We start from the raw sequence: 19714 nt of genomic DNA, 5'->3' as shown, positions 1-19714 counted from the left end.
GAAGAACTTTATTAATGGAAATGAAATAATCTTAACATTATCAGCATATGTCATCTGATATAAAAATATCAAAATTTTCATCAGTCACACAAAATATTAACTAATGCAATACATTCTGTTACTGAACAGAAAAGATTTTATACAACAGCATAAACAGCTCTGTAGACTGGGTTTTACAGTGTTTTTCACTGTTTTTGTATCATTATGTTGTATTACATTACAAATGTTTATTGATTTAAAAGCATAATTCTCCCTTCCTGAACATTTCTGTTTAGTTGTTCTTGGATCTTTTGTATGACATTGTAATGTTACATGGTCATTTCTTCGCAAATTAGACTCAAAAGCGAAAAAAAAAACAGCTACATCAAACATTAGCAATATTTATATATTGCCTAATTTTAGATACAGTGTAGTTATCATTTTTTTGTATTTTTCATAGACTTGGATAGAGAAGGGAGGTAAAGACTGCTCAGACTTGCGGTTGACTGCAGTGTTGTACTAAAGGTTTAATAGCGCTCCCAACCACTCCCATTCAGCCAAATAGAAGCACTTTGAAATGATTTTTGTGCATGCGTTTGCACACAGTTGCATTGCTGTGTGGTTATGGCACTGTTCTTGGTAGCAGCATGTTACTTCTGAACATGCATTTGGTGTTTATTCTCTAAAGGAAAAACTGCACCACTTTTGCAATTGCAAAGTCAACGCCTTCTCCTGAGCGGAGGAGGAGGAGCAGCTAATCATGTTGTTTTCTAGGTATGAATGGGGTCTACAAATCCGGACAGTTTGCATTGTTGTTTGTGCCTCTTTGTATTTCAATATGTTTATTAAATTTTAGTTTGTACAATACAAAGTTTTCACATGGAAACAAGACAAAAAAAAGGAACAAAAAAAACATTGTCGTAATAAGAAACATAACACGTTATGTGTACGCTAACTTTTAAACATTTTTCACTGCCTAAATACCCAAACAAAATTATCCATTGCTTCCATAAATAAAAATTCCGGAGAACATTTCAGATTCAGGTGGATATTTACCAGAACATGCATAAAGAAACATAAGTTGAAAATATGAGACCCAAAAATATCATGAACATATCGCCTTTGAGCCGTGAATAAACCTATAACATGTCGTATTTACGCCACTAAAGTAAGACAAACAGAAAAGGATAAAAACTATGGGGGGGGGGGGGGGGGAGGAAGGAAAGAGAGAGGAAGTTAGGAAGGCACATATCATTAAAACATCATGTCCTAAAATGAGTCAGCTTTGGCTAATAGCTAAGTATTATTGAACAAGATCCAAGGTTCCCATATGTCTTCAAATTTACCCAAGGTATTCTTTAGGGTATAAGTCATTCTATCATTAACCATAATCCAATTCAATTTGGCAAAAATGGGATCTAGAGATATCGAGGGTGATCTCCAAGCTTTGGCCAACGAAATTCTACCCGCCAGTAGTATCAATCTACTTAGTTTCATTGTGGGTCTAGAAAGGGGCACCTCAAACTTGCTGAATAGAGCTGCTTCAACAGTACTGTAAATAGTTTGCTGCAAAATCCTGGAGATCAAACTAAATACCTCGTCCCAAAACACCCTGGCTATCGGACAGGACCACCAAATATGCAGCATAGAGCCCCGAGAATCATAGCCCCGAAAACATAAAGGAGAGGCTGAGGGAAACATTTTCCCCAATCTAGCTGGAGTCAAATACCATCTAAGTGCTACCTTGTAATTGGCTTCCACCACCACTGTATTCAAGGAGACCTTGGAAAGGGAGTACACCATATCCCGCCACTCATCCAATTCCCACGTGATGCCCAGTTCCAATTCCCAGTCTCGCATATATTGCAGTTTACTGGTAGGGGCAACTAAGGCCAAGTAAATCACAGAAATTTGCCCTTTTATGGAAGCTATGGAGGCACAGGTACTTTCAAATGTGGATGAACGCATAGGTCTCAGGGCCTCTTTAATAATCATGTTGATATATGATGCCAATTGTCTGTATCGGAAATGTTCTGTTAGGGGAATTTCAAATTTGCTAGACAAGTGTTCCCAAGTCAGCACTGCCCGAATATCCATTAGGTCTTTCACTCTTTTAAACCCCTTGGAGATCCACCAGTTAAAGTCAGCTGGGCAAAAGCCCGGCGGAAAATCTGGATTATGCCAGAGTGGAGTTAAGGGTTTATGAGGAGAAGAGAGTTTCGGGTGATTGCTATATTTGTCCCATATCTGAATCGAGTGGGACAAGGCCGGGCATTTCACTGGACCTCTTGAACATTTTTCTGATTCTATGGAGCCCAAAAAACCATCCTGATTCTCTATCTCGACCCATTGAGGACGAGAGCCATGTAGAGTGCTCATTGAGATTTGTGCAATCTGCGCAGCCACATAATAGGATTTCAAATTTGGAACCCCCAGGCCCCCCATTTGTTTAGGGGCAAAAAATGTATCTTTACGAATTCTAGCCTTCTTCCCTGCCCAGATGAACTTCATTATTCTAGACTGAAGGAGATTAAGCTCCCTAATGGGCACCTGAATCGGAAGAGTACGGAACAGGTAAAGTAGTTTTGATAGTAGGTTCATTTTAATAGCCGCTATACGTCCCAGCCACGAAGGGGGCAGGAGGGACCACCTTTGTATATCCGCATAAAGTTTTTAAAACAGAGGTGTATAATTAACCCTATAGAGGCCGTTGTAAGTAGGAGCCAACCGGATACCCAAATACTGAATATAGTCCACATGCCAGCTGAAATCAAATGTCTCCCTAATCCCTTTCAATGTCTCTATGGGGATATTTATATTTAGGGCCTGAGATTTAGATTTATTTACCTTTAGGCCCGAGCATAAGGAGAATTCGTCCAGAACTTTCATTAGGTTTGGCAGGGTAGTGATTGGAAAGGTGACAAACATCAGGATGTCGTCGGCAAAGAGGGCACATTCATGTTCTGCCTGGTTGCAGCTAATCCTTTTAATATTAGCATTCATGCGCATTGCGATCGCTAAGGGCTCTATTGCTAATGCAAACAGAAGGGGCGAAAGTGGGCATCCCTGTCTGGTCCCCCTTTTAATTGGGATAGCTTTAGAAAAAAAACCCCCAAGCGATATTTTCGCTTCTGGGGAATCATACAATGCCAGCAGCATATTGATAAAATAAGCCCCAAAGTCCATCCTAGCAAGTACTTGAAAGAGATATCTCCACTATATACTATCAAGGGATAGCAACATGGCCTGACGCGAAGGACCCCCATCCCAATTAGAGTTAACCACTGAGATCAAATCTATTGCCCTTCTCGTCTGATCCGGGGCCTGTCTGTGCTGCATAAAGCCCACCTGGTCCGGAAACATAGACCCCCAAAAAGGAGCCCAGTCAGATTGACATGATCTTCGCCAGATGTTTGTGCCTCTTTATGGTCTGATGACTAATGGTGCTTTCAAAGAAAATGATAAGATTGTAGAATTTTACAGTGGTCACCAGAGGTCTTGCGAGAAAACCTATTCCAGTGGCAAGTGCCAAGGAGTGGAATTTCCTTCACCTTAGGGAGAATTACTCTCTTATTTCACTTCCTTTTGTGTCTCAGGTACAGGAAATAAAGGGAAGTCTTTAAAAATGGGCACAGAGGGCCTGATTTATCAAAGTTCTCCAAGGCTGAAGAGGATACACTTACATCAGTGAAGCTGGGTGATCCAGCAAACCTGCAATGGATCTGGCTAAGGATTCAAAACACTTGCTAGCAAATAGCAAATTACTTTGAAAGAATTTTTCCAGGTCTGCAGGTATGAAAGTGTATCCTTTCACGTCTTGGAAAGCTTTCATAAATCAGGCCCAGAGGGTCTGATTTATGAAAGCTTTCCAAGGCTGGAGAGAACACACTTTCATCAGTAAAGCTGGGTGATTAAGCAAACCTGGAATGGATCTGGTCCAGGATTCAAAACGTGCTAGCAAATTATTTTAGGAAATCCATTACAGGTTTTCTGAATTTCCCGGTTTCACCGATAAAAGTGTATCCTTTCCAGCTTTGGAGAGCTTTCTGAAATCAGACCCAGCACAAAAAATCAGGCCCAAAAAGTGAAAAAAACACCACTTAATCACCTTTATCCAATTATAAGAAAATAAAAAATGCCTTTGCAAGAGATACACTTTAAGTATAAAGATTACTTAGAATAAAAAATAATTTACATTTTGGCTGGTGCTTTAGAGCTCAAGTTTACCGATAATAATGGAATAAAAACAGCAATGTACATTGCACATTGCAGTACATTTACCAAATTTTATTTTGTGATCACTGGAGATAATTATTCAAGCTGCAGTGAGGGGTTCCTGTTCACAGACTAGCTTCCTATTGTGTTTTACTTCCCACACCTTCTAGATTGTAAGCTCTTCAGGGCAGGGTCCTCTCCTCCTCCTGCATCACTGTCTGTATTTGTCCCGCTATGTAATATGTTGATGCTATATAAATCCTGTTTATTTATAAAATTAATAATAATAGGTCAAAAGCTGTAAAGGGGAAATCAGCTCTTCCAATGACCTACTAATGACTTTCTTACTCATAACCTCTTCTTCTGCATGGCTCCAAGACTTTTCTGGGGCTGCCCCTACTCTCTGGATCTGGATCTGCGGAAGGGACATCACCTTACCTTTCTGGGAAAATGTTTTACTTTTTTACATTTAGTTCCACTTCAACCCAATAATGAATACAAATTGTTACACCAAGATATAAACATGTATTTTATTTCTAGACAAGTCAAGTCTAACAAACTCACTTTTACTCCTGTGCTTCCCAGATGTTTCATTTATACTGCAGGAATACATCCACAATATATTCACCATCCATCCCCCTGTTCCTTTCAGGGAATTCTATTTCCTTTATAAAATCGGCATTGTGACAAACACAATTAGTTGACAGTTTTTTTCTGTATGTTGGCATTGACCCCTTGCATTGTTATCTGACCCTGATCTCCTGCGCACACTTCTTGTATAAACACTATTGCAGGTAGCACCTGGCTGGGACAATGCGTTTATATCATTTACATCTCGAGCAGCTTTTCTCATTATTGTTAATGGCAAGTTTGGAAATCCTTCTCCCTGCACTCAGCGATTACCGCCATATTGTGCCATCAGTGACTGAGCATGAGTTAATCTTCCCTTAGGCATAACCATCAATCACTGTACTTCTGGTGGTGATTTGAGCTAAGAGGCTGTCCTGCCATCTCCTTCGCCTTTTCATCTTCATCAAAACAACTTTGATTCTGAGATCTAAAACAGAAAATCAAGGAAAGTGGAAAAATGCTCCCACATCTGATAACACACAAATTACTGGCTTCTGCTTCCGCATACTAAAAATATTCGAGAAAGGAATTATATGTGTGCATTTCCTTGTGATGATTTTTTGCTTTTATTGCATATCTGAAACTTTCAGGAATTATTTTCAAACTCTAATAACTTGAACAACTCTTGAATGTTAACATAAAACTTTGTGCAAGAAATAGTGATACCTTCCTTGGGGAAAATGTTGCGGCAAGGTCCCTTTAGTGCTGTCTGAATCTCTAATGTCTGAAACTGATAATGCACATTAATCTGATTGTAGATCTACCAACAGTCATCTAATAATCAGGGTTAGCATCTGCCTTATATTGGACCCTTATATTAGGATACACAGATTCAAGAATTTGGGAATTTTAGGCTACCTGAGACCATATTTTTAAATATGCTAAACAGGGCTTTGAGGGTGCCCAAGACATCCGTCCACCAATTAAAAAATGTAGCATTATTCTATTGAAATGGTGCATGAAAAATAGCATTATTCTATACAAAGTATTTTATTCAGCAGAAATAGACCTTAGTACCGTAAAACATGAAAATTATATTAAAGACTTAATATTATCTCAGCTCTTCACCAATATTCCATTAAGGGAAGGTTCCTATGTATATTATAAATATGAGTGGAAGCCCAAAATCAAATACACATCAGTATTCTTTACACGTTCAGCCCTATTGTGTTCTCGACACATTTCACCAAAAAGGCTTCCTTAAAGCAAGAAAAGATATCATTCTAATAAGAATCAAATCATATTCTTATTTAAAAAATCTAATCAAACAAGCATATGGAACTTTTAAATGATCACATCAAATATATTGGGGAATAAATTAGTGATAACCTGAAGAAAAACAATGGTTCCCCATTAAAATCCACCTGGAAATTTCAGTTATTAAAATCCCAGGGATATCCAATTAAGCATATTTAGGTATTTTCTATCAACACATTGGGTATGTGGTACTCTATAGTGAGCAAAATGTATTTATTAATCATAAGTACTTGAAATCAGAAAATATTATTTAAAATCTTTCCAAGTTTTTTTTTACTAAACACAATAGACACATTTTTAAAAAAATCTCCATCCCCACGTTATATATAATTATTTAATAATATCAATTATACAATTGAAGTGGGGGAAGATAGATACATCCCCTTATCACCAAATATATACACATTAACAGGGTCTGCTGGACCAAATAACAGATTAGGATCATATAAAAACTTCATTAAACCACTCAAATTTCAACGCACATTACTTTTGCTTCTAACAGTGAGCAAGAAAATGAAAATAATGATAAACAGATGATCTTTAGACAAAAAAAAGGAATCCCCCTAAATCTCAGCCCTAAAAGAAGTTGAAATAACAGCATGCAAGAAATGCTTAAAAAATGTCCAATGATCCAGGTATATATAAGTCCAAAATAATAGCCACAATGAGTCACAATGAGAGGAGGGAGCCTTCTATAATTAGTAATCATACAACTAATTAATTGGTAGTTAATTAGTTGGTAATCGTATAACATTGTAGATATATATATATATACAAAAATGTAATTAAGCTCCCATTCGTGAAAGTGCACAAGTTGTTTATTTTGTTTATTGAAGAGAACCTGTCACTTTGTCTTTTTAGGACAACGTTTTCTAGATCAGTCACTAATTACCACCCACCAATACTTATCTGCCCCACGCTCTCTCTTCCTTCTTGTTGTTTTGTGTGAGCCTAATCCCCGGATATGATTGGTTTGTGTTGGAGCCGATACAGTGTTATAGACCTTTTCTCTACATGACCACATGTGTTCTGGTATGACAATTGACTACATTCTGGAAATAATGGCACCCACCCCTCATACTATAAAGAACCAGTTATGTCTATGGGTTTATTGGAGTAGCAGGAGAACATGGAGACGTGTTTTGGTGAAGCGCCAAGAGAGCCTAATATTTTACACCGAATGTACAAAGTAACATATTCTCTTTAAATCTTGGAATCATCCAATAAACCATACATACATTGCAGCATTTATTCCATTCATAGAACAAAATACCAGAAATGAGACCGGTGATTATGACACAGTGTTGGTGGCGCTCGTTCTTAATAACAATCATCTTTGTAGGGTACGTTCGTTCCAGTACATTCAATCTCAGACACTTCTACATCTTCAAAAACTTACTTTATTAGTGAAATATCTTCTTGTATCTTCCCTATGACATACACATATACCTATCATTCAAATATTTTTCTATCAGTTTTACATATATTTATCCAATCACCTACTGCTCCATAGCTGTGTATTTAGAAAGCTGTTTGTTATGGGCAGCAATGACTGGGCTCTTTTATTATATTTTATTCAAGAGGGCCTGCTGAATGTTGGAGGAAGCTTTACTTCCACTAGAAGGAAAAGGTTAATATGTTATGAGCAATATGGGAACGGAAGGTCCCTTTGTCCCCCCAGCTAATTGTTCTGGATAGTCACACCCTTGGCTGTAGCCCATATCATTGTATCTTCTTACTAACCCTCTCCTCCTCCCTCGCCTCCTTTCTTCTCACAGTCCAGCGCCTGGGCTTATTTCAATGCTGGCGATGTGAAGGTATTATTATATGTTCAGACTTGTACAGTACATGACCTTTTTATGAGACTTAATCACCTTGCTCTTTATATGTCAGTTCTCATCTTGCGGAACTTTGACTTTGTGTCATAACGTGTATAGTAGAAATAGGAAGTCCTCTGCCGCTGGTCCTGCTCAATGTCTGTTTATAGTTGGCCCTTTGTGTTACCATACTTTGCCATGAGAATGACCTCCTTTTTAGCTGATATGCCAACTTAAAGAACAATGGTGACTATCATGAAGGATTTTAGATGGGTGCAGACTTACGGCAAGCATGGTTGACTTGAAAAAGTCTATTCCGAATAGCCCCATCTTTGTGCCCTCTGTAATAAAAACTTGACCAGAATTGTACCAAAATTTGAGATTTTTTTCTGAGCTGTAATAAAAAAGGTTACTTGAATCCCATCCCACACTGACATTCAATCCAGAGCTGTTCTTTGCAGTATTCCTCATTATTTGCCATAAAATATCTTCATGTGGTTTTGGGAAGAGGGGTAGTTTGCATAAAAATGTAGCATCTGAATACTTTCATTATCAACAGGTTTTGTTCACAAGTTCCAAGTAATTTAGCAATCTTCATGTAACTTTGACACTTTCAATAAATGACAATTGGCTGCAGCTAAAGAAAACATTGTTACAAGTTAATTTTAATTCCAATTCAATCTAATACAACACTTGAAATGTCTTAAAGATGTACATTTTTTGTGACAGTTTGTATTTTACTATTTATTTAAAACATTTAAAAAGTGCTGTTGGATCCCCTAATATGTTTTTCAGGACCTTCTCCATGCATGAAACTAAGATGACTCTTCACACACTCTACACACACATTCTTACCCCTGCACTCTGTATGCTGGGCTGTAGATTTATACTCGCAATGACACTCAATGCACTTTTAATTTTACATACACTTTGGTATTTTGCATTCACAAATGCTGCAGCATATATGTGCTGTACATACATCAAGTAGGCTTTTGTTGCCTGTTGCTACGCATCCAGCAAGTTTACTTACAGGTACTTTTGTCCTTTGGCTGTGGGAAAATATACAATTTGACTAAATCTGAAAATCTGAAGATTGAACAACTTTGTTCTGAAACTTAAATCCCATAAAATAAAATAAAAAGTCTTGGATGGAGAAGTACTGTAAGCCATGAGCCCATGACTGTGGAAAAAAAGAAAGAAGTGAAGGTGAAAAGAAAAGAAGTGATAAGAAAGGAAAAGAATAGAAAGAAGGAAAAAAAGAAAAAGAACATGAATAGAAAAAAAGAAAATAAAAAAGCAACGTGAAATAAATAAAAGAAGAGAAAAAGCAAAGGAAAGAAAAGAGAAGAAAAAAAAAAGTGTCAGCTTGCAATGACTGCAATGGATGATGCTGTAATGAATAAAATAGATTAGAAGTATATTTATGTCATTCTATGTCACCAGCATTCCAATATAATTTATTTAACCTTTCATTGTGGAAGAATTGTCAGATATCTTAATCTAGCCAAGGTTTGGGGGTAGCCCCAAGAAAGGCCCCAAAATGTTGAATTACCATATGTGACAATTCTGTCTCTTCTGCGATCTTACTAATGACTGTATTACTATAGATCAATGGCTGGAACAGCAAGTAGTGGCACCCTTGTTGGATCAAATACCGCAAAATCTCCCTCACCAGGACACCAAACTGACACCACAAACATGTTTTTTTAAAGCATGGAACACAATTTCTAGTGTGCTATTGAGCTTTAGGTATTCTTAGTCTTAAAACACTTCTGACATAAAGAATTTATGTATTTATTAAGTATTTATATTTCATATAAACAAATAGGTAAAACCAAAAACTGTGTGCTAAGCAGATGCTGTGTGCTACCATATGTTTCGTCATTTATTATACATATTACAGCACACACAAAATGATATTTAAATGTTTATACAAATTTGGAAGAAAACCTTTTGAAATATGCATATATTAGTGTCACTTTAGCTGTGATGGATTGTACATTGTGTAAATGCTAAGCTTTCTGAATGATTAAATATCACTGTGTGGTCTTATCTCTAAAGGATTCACATTGAGCACCCAGCCTTGTGTGTAAATTGCCACCAGCAAACCCTGAAAATATTAATTTCATGCAGATGAATAACACACGGCGGCTGTGAGAAACAGTAGCACTACTTTAAATACAGTAGGAGAATTTTATGAGAATGAAGTGTAACATTTCCCTCAAAGTTTTATGCATAAAAGGGAAGTGTTCTCCGCTCTAACAATGCTCTTTCACTGGAATACAATGGAACAGACATGTTTATAAAGTCTCAGAGTCTCACTCTATGAAATCACTCAGGAGCAGTGTAGTTTGATCCTGATTACATAAAATTCCCACCAGAAGGGAAGTACCTTTAAGCTAAAGGCCATTCAATACTAGTACAGGATATCCTCTACTTGTTGATAATTTCCTCTGTTCAGACCAACATGGAGAACATTGGATTATTCAAATTGGCTAAAGAGACAGCAAGTCACTTAGTAGGTGGAAGCAACATTGTTATGAGAACTTAATGTTTCCTTATTTGTGTCATTAAGTTATTTTTAATATCTCAGAGTTCATCTAAGTTATATAAATATAGGGGGAAACATATAGCTATATAGAACAACTTTGTTCCTGTCATGGTGCCATAATGCTTGTAGAGTTTAATTTAGGAAAGTCTCAGTGTAAATAGACTTAACGAGGAACTGGACCTAAGCTATATCCTTTCTGCAATAAAACAAACCTACCAGCCTGTTTGAACTCTTCACAGTAATGTGCATTGAGCAGCATAGTTGACCACCAATTTAACAGGGTAGAGCCTTTTCTGTGAGCGCTGGTACGCTAATGGCGGGTAAGCTAAATGTAACGGCAAACATTTTTTTTTTTTTTTTAGTTTTGAAAAAAGTGAGGAAAGGTTAACACTTTCATCAATTTTTTATTGTATTTTTTGTTTTATTGGGGAGATTCCGCGCTCCTCATTTCTGTCTGGACTGAAGTAAAGGGAAATCTCATGTATAATTAAGTTCACATTTTCCGATACCAATGGGTATAGAATAGGGATTCTCTTACTTTATTTCTTGTTGTTGTGTCTTCAGAGAGGAGACTTCCAAAGCTGGTCACAAACAGCACAAAAACAAAAAAAACTGGTAGGTGTTATAACCATAAAACTGAACAAACATATCTAACAAAGTTTGATCTCAGATAAGGGATCAGACATCGCCCAGCCTTCAGCTCAACTTTATAGTTAAAAAGTTGAACATTAATGCTCTTGCCCTCTTATCCCCGTATCCCCAGAAGCCTTAAAGATTTTAATACCTCAATTTGACATTTTAACGAATTTGTGTATAGAGAAATGTTCAATTCAATTTATGCTAAGTGTACATTTTAATTATAGGAAATATCAGTGAAAAAAATGAAAAATGTGAATATTGTAAAAGTCATGGCTTTCATTTTGTGTTTTTAATAAACTACAGCAAAAGTAACAGTAATAGAGGTTGATAGTACAAAGACTATATGGGCGTGATTTACTAACGCTCCCTAAGACTGGAGAAGATAGACTATGTTTGGAGAACCTGGGTAATCAAGCAAATTTGAAATGGATCTGGTCCAGGTTTGAAAACATTTGCCAATTAATAGCAAATGAATATTAAGAACCAGGTTTGCTGTATACACTACTTGGTAAGGCCAACTGTATGACGCTTATGATGCTTTTAGTTGCCTCCAATTTAGGAAGCTTTTTCCAGATTTACCCCCAATATAGTGGTTATAGAATGGGTTCCTACAGAGCTTTTTTAAAGTTTTTTATAAAGAGTTTTTAAAAAGGTTCCTTACATAAAAATGATTGAAAATAACTGGTCTAGGAGATTTTTCTTACAGATTCTATGTTCTGATTTGTCCCTATGGGACAAGAGGAAAAAACAGAAGCAAAGGGAATGTGCAAAAGTGGGCAGAAATTATATATATATATAATATATATAATATATAATATAATTAATATATATATTATAATATAGAATATATATATATTGTCTATAGTTTCCTTTATTCGTTACTGATCTGAATTCTACTACCTATTAAAATTGAGTTCTGGCCTATAATTGTATTTATAGCAAAGGAAAATCTCCATTAGAAAGAATTGCATATAGTAAGAACAATATGAAAGAGTAGGAAAAACAAAGAGCCAGGAATTTGGCATGGCTGAGCAGACCGACTGAGAAAACGAGAACAGCCCCCGTTCTTATGAATGAGCTAAATGGTATCATTAACCATTGAGAAAATCAGAGTAAATGTAACACTGCCTGACTGCTGAAAAACGTAACAAATAGGCCACAGGGAAGACTGCTCCCTTTATGCCCCAATGAAAAGATGAATATTGTATTACAATGTACACCCTGTGTATGAAAAATATCATCTATAAATTGCCTGAGAAAAGCATTTAACATACAAAGTAGCGGAAATTTTCATTGTAATGCCCGGTATTTCAACACAATTAATGCTCTCATAGCTGATACAATAGGGGCTCAGACAGTACAGACGTGATACGGTAGACAATTGGGACACTATCAGGAATATATATTTATATGTTTGTGATATTGAACCAGTTCAGGTGTACTTTTAATGATCAGCCATGTTTGTACATTTTAAATGTGTATATATTTATCCTAACTAAACATTTGCCATAGTTAAGCTTCCACCAAACTTTCTGTTTAACAGCTGAAGATGATCTAGGTGCATGAAATATAAAGCTGTGCAAAGTTTTACAGTTTGCATTCCTTAGGATTTGGCCACTGCCATAGACTAGAAAAGCCTCCTCCTTGTGGAAGCAGATGTCTCTCTGCAGAGGTCTAACACATATCTTTTTAAGGTAGAGTCTTACAAAGAGACGGAAGCTGCTTTTTCAATAAAATGAAAAGTGAAGAGCTTTATTCCCATTGTTGGTTTTGATGCATTTGGAATGTGTTTAACTGATTTCAACTATTACTTAAAAGCATTTCTAAACTTTCTATAACAATTCTAGAACAGGAAATGTTGGGGATACAACAAACATTGCTTGGCAATATGTTTTTTCAGTATGCACTGAAAGTATGACAGTGAGCAGTATGTGCAGGGGAGTGGTATGGAAGGTATGACAGTGAGCAGAAGTGTTCCATATTTTTCCTGTGCCTCCTGTGCTTTGCCTTCAAATCTCTCCACAGTTCTTGTCCCACTTACCTGTCTGACCTGGTAAAAAAAATTACTCCCCTAGCCGCTCTCTTCGCTTCTTACTTGCTTTCTTCGCTACTTACTGGCTTACTAATGACTTCCTCACTCACCACTCACATGCACCACTCCAAGACTTTTCTAGAGCTGCCCCCACTTTCTGAAACTCTGTTCCTTATAGGGCTTGCTCCTGCTTTCTACCCATCTTTCTCCTGTGTCACTGTCTGTATATATCTGTAATTTGCAAACCCTATTTATTGTACAGCGCTGCATAATATGTTGGCGATATATAAATCCTGTTTAATTATAAAAAAATAATAATATGCAAATCACTTAAGCAAATGTTTCATGTAAAAATTCAAAATGCAGTGTTAATAAATGTGACCACATGTGGGCGATATCGAGTATGAATATAGCCGCGTAGGTTATATTGCCATCATCTCAACACTAGCGAAATTATATTACAATATATTATTATATATTATATTACATTATATTATATTATATTATATTACATTACATTATATTATATTATAAACCAATAAATGATGTTCTGAAGTTTACCTAAATCTTCTACAGAAATACTTTTAATGGATAATCTTCCAAATCACTGAAATTATACACAATACACTACACAAATAACAATAAAGCAATAAAATATAATGGAACAAAATATGTATGCAGAAACAGTTTAGCAACATCAGATGTATTGTGAATCAATTTACCAGTTTATTCAATTAGCGTTGGACTTTTTGTCATCCATGGATGGTTGATTATTGGGATAAATATTTTTGAGACAATTGGTAAAGAATATTTATGGGTATTTTAGGTGAAGGACACAACATGTTGTAATCATTTTATGTTACTTGTATGATTTTAGGATGATTAGTCATCCTTTACTGTTATTCATGCTTGAAACAATAGTAGATTTTTTTTTAGACTGTAATTGTCCTGTGTGCTATACAGTCATCTGTACTGATAAAATGTGTCGGTTTTCTGCAGGAAGTGATTTCCCAGTAATTCGGAAATTCATTATGACCAATTTATTTCCCTTTCTTCTGTCATTAGAGTTTATTTTTGTATTTTTAATTTTGTGATGTCACTTTTGTTCATTGTATGCCCAAAGAATCTTTTCACAATTTGTTCATCTCCAACATCTGAATGGACTTACAGTGGAGTCAATTTACTAAAAAAAAAAAAAAAAAAAAAGCCGTTCACAAAGCAAAGTGAATTAGCCCCTTGCAAGGGTTATTTCAACAACCTAGTAAATGAGATGAAGTTCTGCTGGCTTCAACCATCCAATTGTGTGTAAAGGAAGATCAATTTCTAACCCCCCCAATGTGACTGTCCATGAAAGGGACCACACAACTAAAATCTCTGGGAGTACTTGGACCATCCGTGCTTAGCCAACAGCCCTGTATTGTCCATGTCAGCCTTTATGCTGGTCTTAGAATATGTTAAAATCTGAACAAGTTTTTTCAATCATTGAGAACAATAATATTCATACTGCTATTATGCACGTCAATTGGTTAAAAAAAACATGGCCATGATCACCATGATCCATCTGCTGAGATCTGTTGCCATTCATAAGCATACCACATATTCATAGAAAATGCTAAGAGAATTTTAAAATAAAACCTTTTAATGTTCATTACATAACCTTTTGTGATGTGATAACCAAGTCCATGGCAATGCAGGTGGAGTATAGCTGGTATGAGGAGCCAGCAGGGTGCTATATATAGCTTCCATCACAGCATCTCGGTACTCATCTCAGGAGCCCCTAGCCCCAGAGCATGAAGTTGGCTGGTAGGTGTTGGAGAAATGATCATTTTAAGGATATATTGGCTTACAAATGCCCCAGTAACATCCAAGTGTGATGTTGAGCCAAAGATAGTCTGGTTGGGGAGGAAAAATCTAGGCTCTATCCACAGCTTCTGATGCATAATGTAAAAAGCTCACACTGTGCATTGAAAATCAGAGTAAACAATTTCAGGACAGGAGAGGAGCCTGCAGAACAATGCAAGACTGAATGTAAAGCTGGATTAAGTTGAGCAAGCAAATAAGAAATCGAGAAACAAGAAATGCACAATTTACCTTAGACCTAACATGTCATGTGATTTACCATTTCTGGTTAATAACTTATCTTATTTTTAGTAACAAACTGTACAATCAAGAATTAAATTAATGTCCCTAGTTAGTGTACACCAGGTAACTGTGTCTAATGCTGTAATTTGCTTATCCACCGCCAGAGGGACCTCCAGATTTATAACATGTAACTGGAGATTACAGCAATTCCTATACTGCCAGCTGTATGGACAGCAGAGAATTCATCTCAATTCTAGTAATTTGACCACAGTAACATGACAAGTAAAGTAATGAGGGTCCCATTACAATTTATCTGGCATGTATTGGAAGTTCTCTTGGCTCTGTGCCTACTTTTTATCAAACACTGACTAAAGGTGCACACATGGTATGACATCATTTATAATGTAAATTAAAAAATGGTGCTCATAAATTGCTGCTGGAGAATTGCAAATGGCGCTTTCAGTGCCTAAGAAATATCTTGAGCAATGTGTATGTACATATACAATATTTGATAAGTTCAAAAACATGCAGATAGATTAATTGGCTTCCCCCAAATTAACTTAGATTGTATTATTGACATATAACTAAGGTAGGGACATTAGATTGTGAGCCCCTTTGAGGGACTAGTGGCATGACTATGGACTTTGTAACGTGCTGCATAATATACTGGCACTACATAAATTCTGTGTAATGATAATAATGAGGCTTTATTCAATAGCTGGCATTTTACTACCAAAAGATTTTTTTGCTTATACTACATGTTTAACACTCACCTTCCCGGAACCTCTGCGTGTGACCTGCAGTAATATACGAGGGAAATAAAGATTTTGCCTTATCCAATGGGAAAATAAAAAGAACAGTGCAACATGTCATTCCCCTAACAACCAATATATTTTCACTTTGTATCATCTGACCCAGTACAATTAATGATGCAGAACTGCTGGATGCCCTGCGCTATAGGCGTGTGAGCATAGCCAAACCTTAGCTGATGTCTTCCAAATAAGAAATTAATTTGTTTTCCAGAGTAGAAGTGTTAGAAGTGTATTAGCAGATTCCATAGTGCACAGTCATCATTTTACAGAAAAATAACTGAACATCTGCCATGTCAGTGATAGCAAGAACATCTCAATGCCCCATGTGATACCCAGGCAGGGATGAAGGAAGCAGAGTTATAAAGCAGCAACATAGGCTGCATGAATTATCTTCTCGTGTGCTGGAAGATCATTATTTGTTCAGGAATATATATTACATATATATATTACAAGAGTATATATTACAAGTTCCAATTGTTAAAATTCTCTAAAACCCCCTTGTAGCAAAAAAGGAAAAGGTGCCAGAAGCACCATAGACAAGTGCCTAGTGAGCTAGAATTAACGATAGCCATACCACCAACTTATTTACACACTAGTAACTATTAAGGAAATACATTTATAACAATAAAAAAGAAAACATAAAACACATCAGGTTTAAAATAGCACACTCTGACTTATTTTTATTTAGTCACAGTAGACCAGTACAACAGTGATTGAACCCAATACAGCAGAGACCACCTTTCTTGTAGTGACTCTTCCATGCACAGTAGGGAATATGTACAAACATAGCGTGTCTTCTTAAATTAGTCTACTTGTTAAATAAAGTTCTAGTGCAGGAGACCATCCAATATATTAGAAGTTAGGGGCTCTGAATAAAGTCAGGCTTCCCGGATTCAGGTAAGGAAAGAGCGGAGACTTGTACCAACTTAGGTGCACTTGGGGAAAAGCTAAAAACTTGATTTGTCAACGCTTGGCAATATGTAACTCCAAAATAAAAAAAATAGTTAACATATTAGGAATATCACAACTCAAAATTAGCAAAATACATCATTATTGCTGAATTCAGATTTAAAGGCTAAAACAATTTTATTTTTTTAAGAAACGCCAAAACACTAAACTATTGGTTAAACTTTGTCAAGGTCATAAAACTTTAGTTTTTTATATTACAAAGCAAGTTAAATATTCAGCCGGGGTCAGAAAAGGTACATTGTTTAAGAAAGTCATTAGAAGAAATATTTTTAGGGATCTTTTTAGAAGAAAAAGAGTAATTCTTTGCAATGGTACCATCAGATTACCCAGGTTGACATTACAATGTCAGCGATAGCAGCCCAGCACAGCTGGACTTTCCGAACCCCCGTCTTTCAGATCACCCCCTGCATAAAAACTAATGAGTTCTAGGAAAAGTTCTTAAAAGGCTCCAATCTCCGTCCCCCAGGGTCTGTAGGGTTTCCCTGTGGGTGCCGGTGCTGTTGGACTTAGTGCATTGGGTGAGAGTAAGTGGAAAGATCCAAAGGAAAATGGGAACGCAGAGAGCGATGCCACTGAGGACAACAGTGGAGGAGAGAGTTTTGAAGGAGTGACAACCGGCAGAACTGACGTAAGGCTTCCATTGGAGGGGACACGTAAAACTGGTGATTCAGCATGGGGTGACCCAGGAAGTCTGCTCTGGTGGTGGGACTCCGTAGAAGACGTTGAGCTGCTGCTGCTGTTTGTATGAGGAGTCTGTGCCAGGAGCAAGGGGTGAGAAAGGTGAGGGTGATGAGTGAAAGCTCCCCCCCAGGGAATGTGTCCGAGACTGGAGTGGGCACTGGTGGCAGCCTCCCTTTGAGTGGCGTAGTTGTTCAGGTGTGATACCAGCCGTACTCGGAGAGGGTCAGCCGTGTCCATCCCTTCGATTATACTCAGATACCGGGCAACTTCTGCAAGGCACTCTCTGAAACCCAAACTACGGTAGTCCATTGCAAGAGCGTGGGCATCAAAATATCCTGCAACAAATACAATCGCAATGTAAGTCACATGAACAGAATCCTGGTATTAAAATACCTCACACATTCCAAAACATTTCAGTTTCCAGATGGCAACATTGTAACTTATTACATCCCCGCTCATAAAATCTATGTCTATTATGGGCAATAATGTCTATTATGAAAACCTCAGATTGTACATTTGGTAATTGTGGTTTCCTGATACAATATAATTGTAACTGTTTCCATGCAGAATAACAGACGTGGGACTTTCAATATATTTCCCCAGTATCACAGAAGCAGTTACAGGATGTACAACACACCGCAATAAAAGGCCAGGCTCAGGATGATCCCCACACAAGCTCAGTAAACTCGTCTATTTGTGTGCTGGCAGACGGTTTTACAGCTCCGCATAACTGCCCCAGCCCTGACCATCAAATAGACTTAGGACGCCTTCCTGGTGTGACACCAATCCACATCATGTTTGTATAAGACACAACAAATATCATAAACAACATTTACAGGCTAGAAGTGATCACTAGCAGCACTCTGCAGCAGTCTATAGAGATCACTGGCATCACCCTACAGCAGTCTATAGAGATCACTGGCATCACCCTACAGCAGTCTATAGAGATCACTAGGATAACTCACAGGTAAGTCATGTTTAAGGTAGAATTACCTTTGCCTCCAGCAGTGTGCAGCATCTTCAGGTGGTCCACAGTCATCTGCAAAATCTCCGCTTTTTCCAGTTTTGCAGAACCCTGCGGAAAGAAAAACTTCTTGAGATTAGTGTCAGAAAGTGATAAAATAGGAAGTCAATGTTATAAAATAAAAGTTTGCTTTGTGGATTGTTTGAAATACAAAGGATTGTTGTACAGAAATGACATCATTACCTGTTTTTCAAACGCACTGGGCACCAGTCTCCGGAGCTCAGACAAACTATTATTAATCCTGTCCCGCCGACGCTTCTCTATGATCTACAAAGGAAGAGAGAGACCCCCGGATTAGCTACAAGGGACTGGCACATCCAATAAAACGCAACTGTGATATAATAGGATGAATGTGACTGGGACATTTTAATGGAAACCCAATACATGGCAAGAACTCATTTCATGAAAATCATATAAGTGAAATGATTAGACTGGCTGTATGAGGTTGGTGTAAAAGTGAGTGGGTGAGGCTGGCACATGTACAATGGCAGAGATCTCTTCTATGATTGGCATAGGAAGCCCCCCAAACTGGACATGTCATGTGACACTCACCCCTCTGCGTCTCTTCCTAGCCAGAATCTGGGAGGTGGTGGATGGAGACATGGAACCTGGAGCCGAACTCAAGTTCCTACAACAAAAAAAAGAATAAAACAAATATATCAATAAATGGGAACAGAACTCGGATTGGTGTATGTGAAGTGTTGGAAGTTTGGTAAAGTGGTGGATCAGGGGTCAGTACAAGTTATGTGTTCCTATGTGATTCTACCAGCAGTGACATTGGAAGGGTCCTAGGGGGATTTTCCTTCTTACCCATTCTCATCAGCACTCTCCTTCTCCACTTCAATGTTCTCATCCAACTCGCTGTCTGAGGAGCTGTATTCGTGTGTTCTCTTCATGATGCTGCAGCAGGGTGAAGTGAGACTGCTGCTGGGTGTCTGTGCTGTCACAGTGCTGGCTGTCCGTGCTGTCCCGGCTGCTGTCACAGTGCTGGGTGTCCGTGCTGTCCCGGCTGCTGTCACAGTGCTG

The 19714-nt window shown here is 37.5% G+C and overlaps 1 protein-coding gene across 1 annotated transcript in view; it reads right to left on the bottom strand.

Annotated features, from left to right (window-relative positions):
- Positions 1 to 16662: 16662 nt before the first annotated feature.
- HEY1 (hes related family bHLH transcription factor with YRPW motif 1) overlaps positions 16663 to 19714 on the bottom strand; it is a 3229-nt gene continuing 177 nt past the window's right edge. Inside the window, exons 2-6 of the mRNA XM_072411015.1 lie at positions 19499 to 19714; positions 19241 to 19316; positions 18872 to 18955; positions 18658 to 18739; positions 16663 to 17999 (exon numbers count right to left, since the gene is read on the bottom strand). Of these exons, the coding sequence (XP_072267116.1) occupies positions 17422 to 17999; positions 18658 to 18739; positions 18872 to 18955; positions 19241 to 19316; positions 19499 to 19584 (906 nt within the window). The 5' untranslated portion in view covers positions 19585 to 19714 and the 3' untranslated portion in view covers positions 16663 to 17421. The remainder of the gene's footprint in view (positions 18000 to 18657; positions 18740 to 18871; positions 18956 to 19240; positions 19317 to 19498) is intronic.

The sequence above is a fragment of the Pyxicephalus adspersus genome, chromosome 5, assembly GCF_032062135.1.
Source record: "Pyxicephalus adspersus chromosome 5, UCB_Pads_2.0, whole genome shotgun sequence".
Lineage (NCBI taxonomy): Eukaryota > Metazoa > Chordata > Amphibia > Anura > Pyxicephalidae > Pyxicephalus > Pyxicephalus adspersus.
This window is presented reverse-complemented; position numbering and strand designations above follow the sequence as displayed.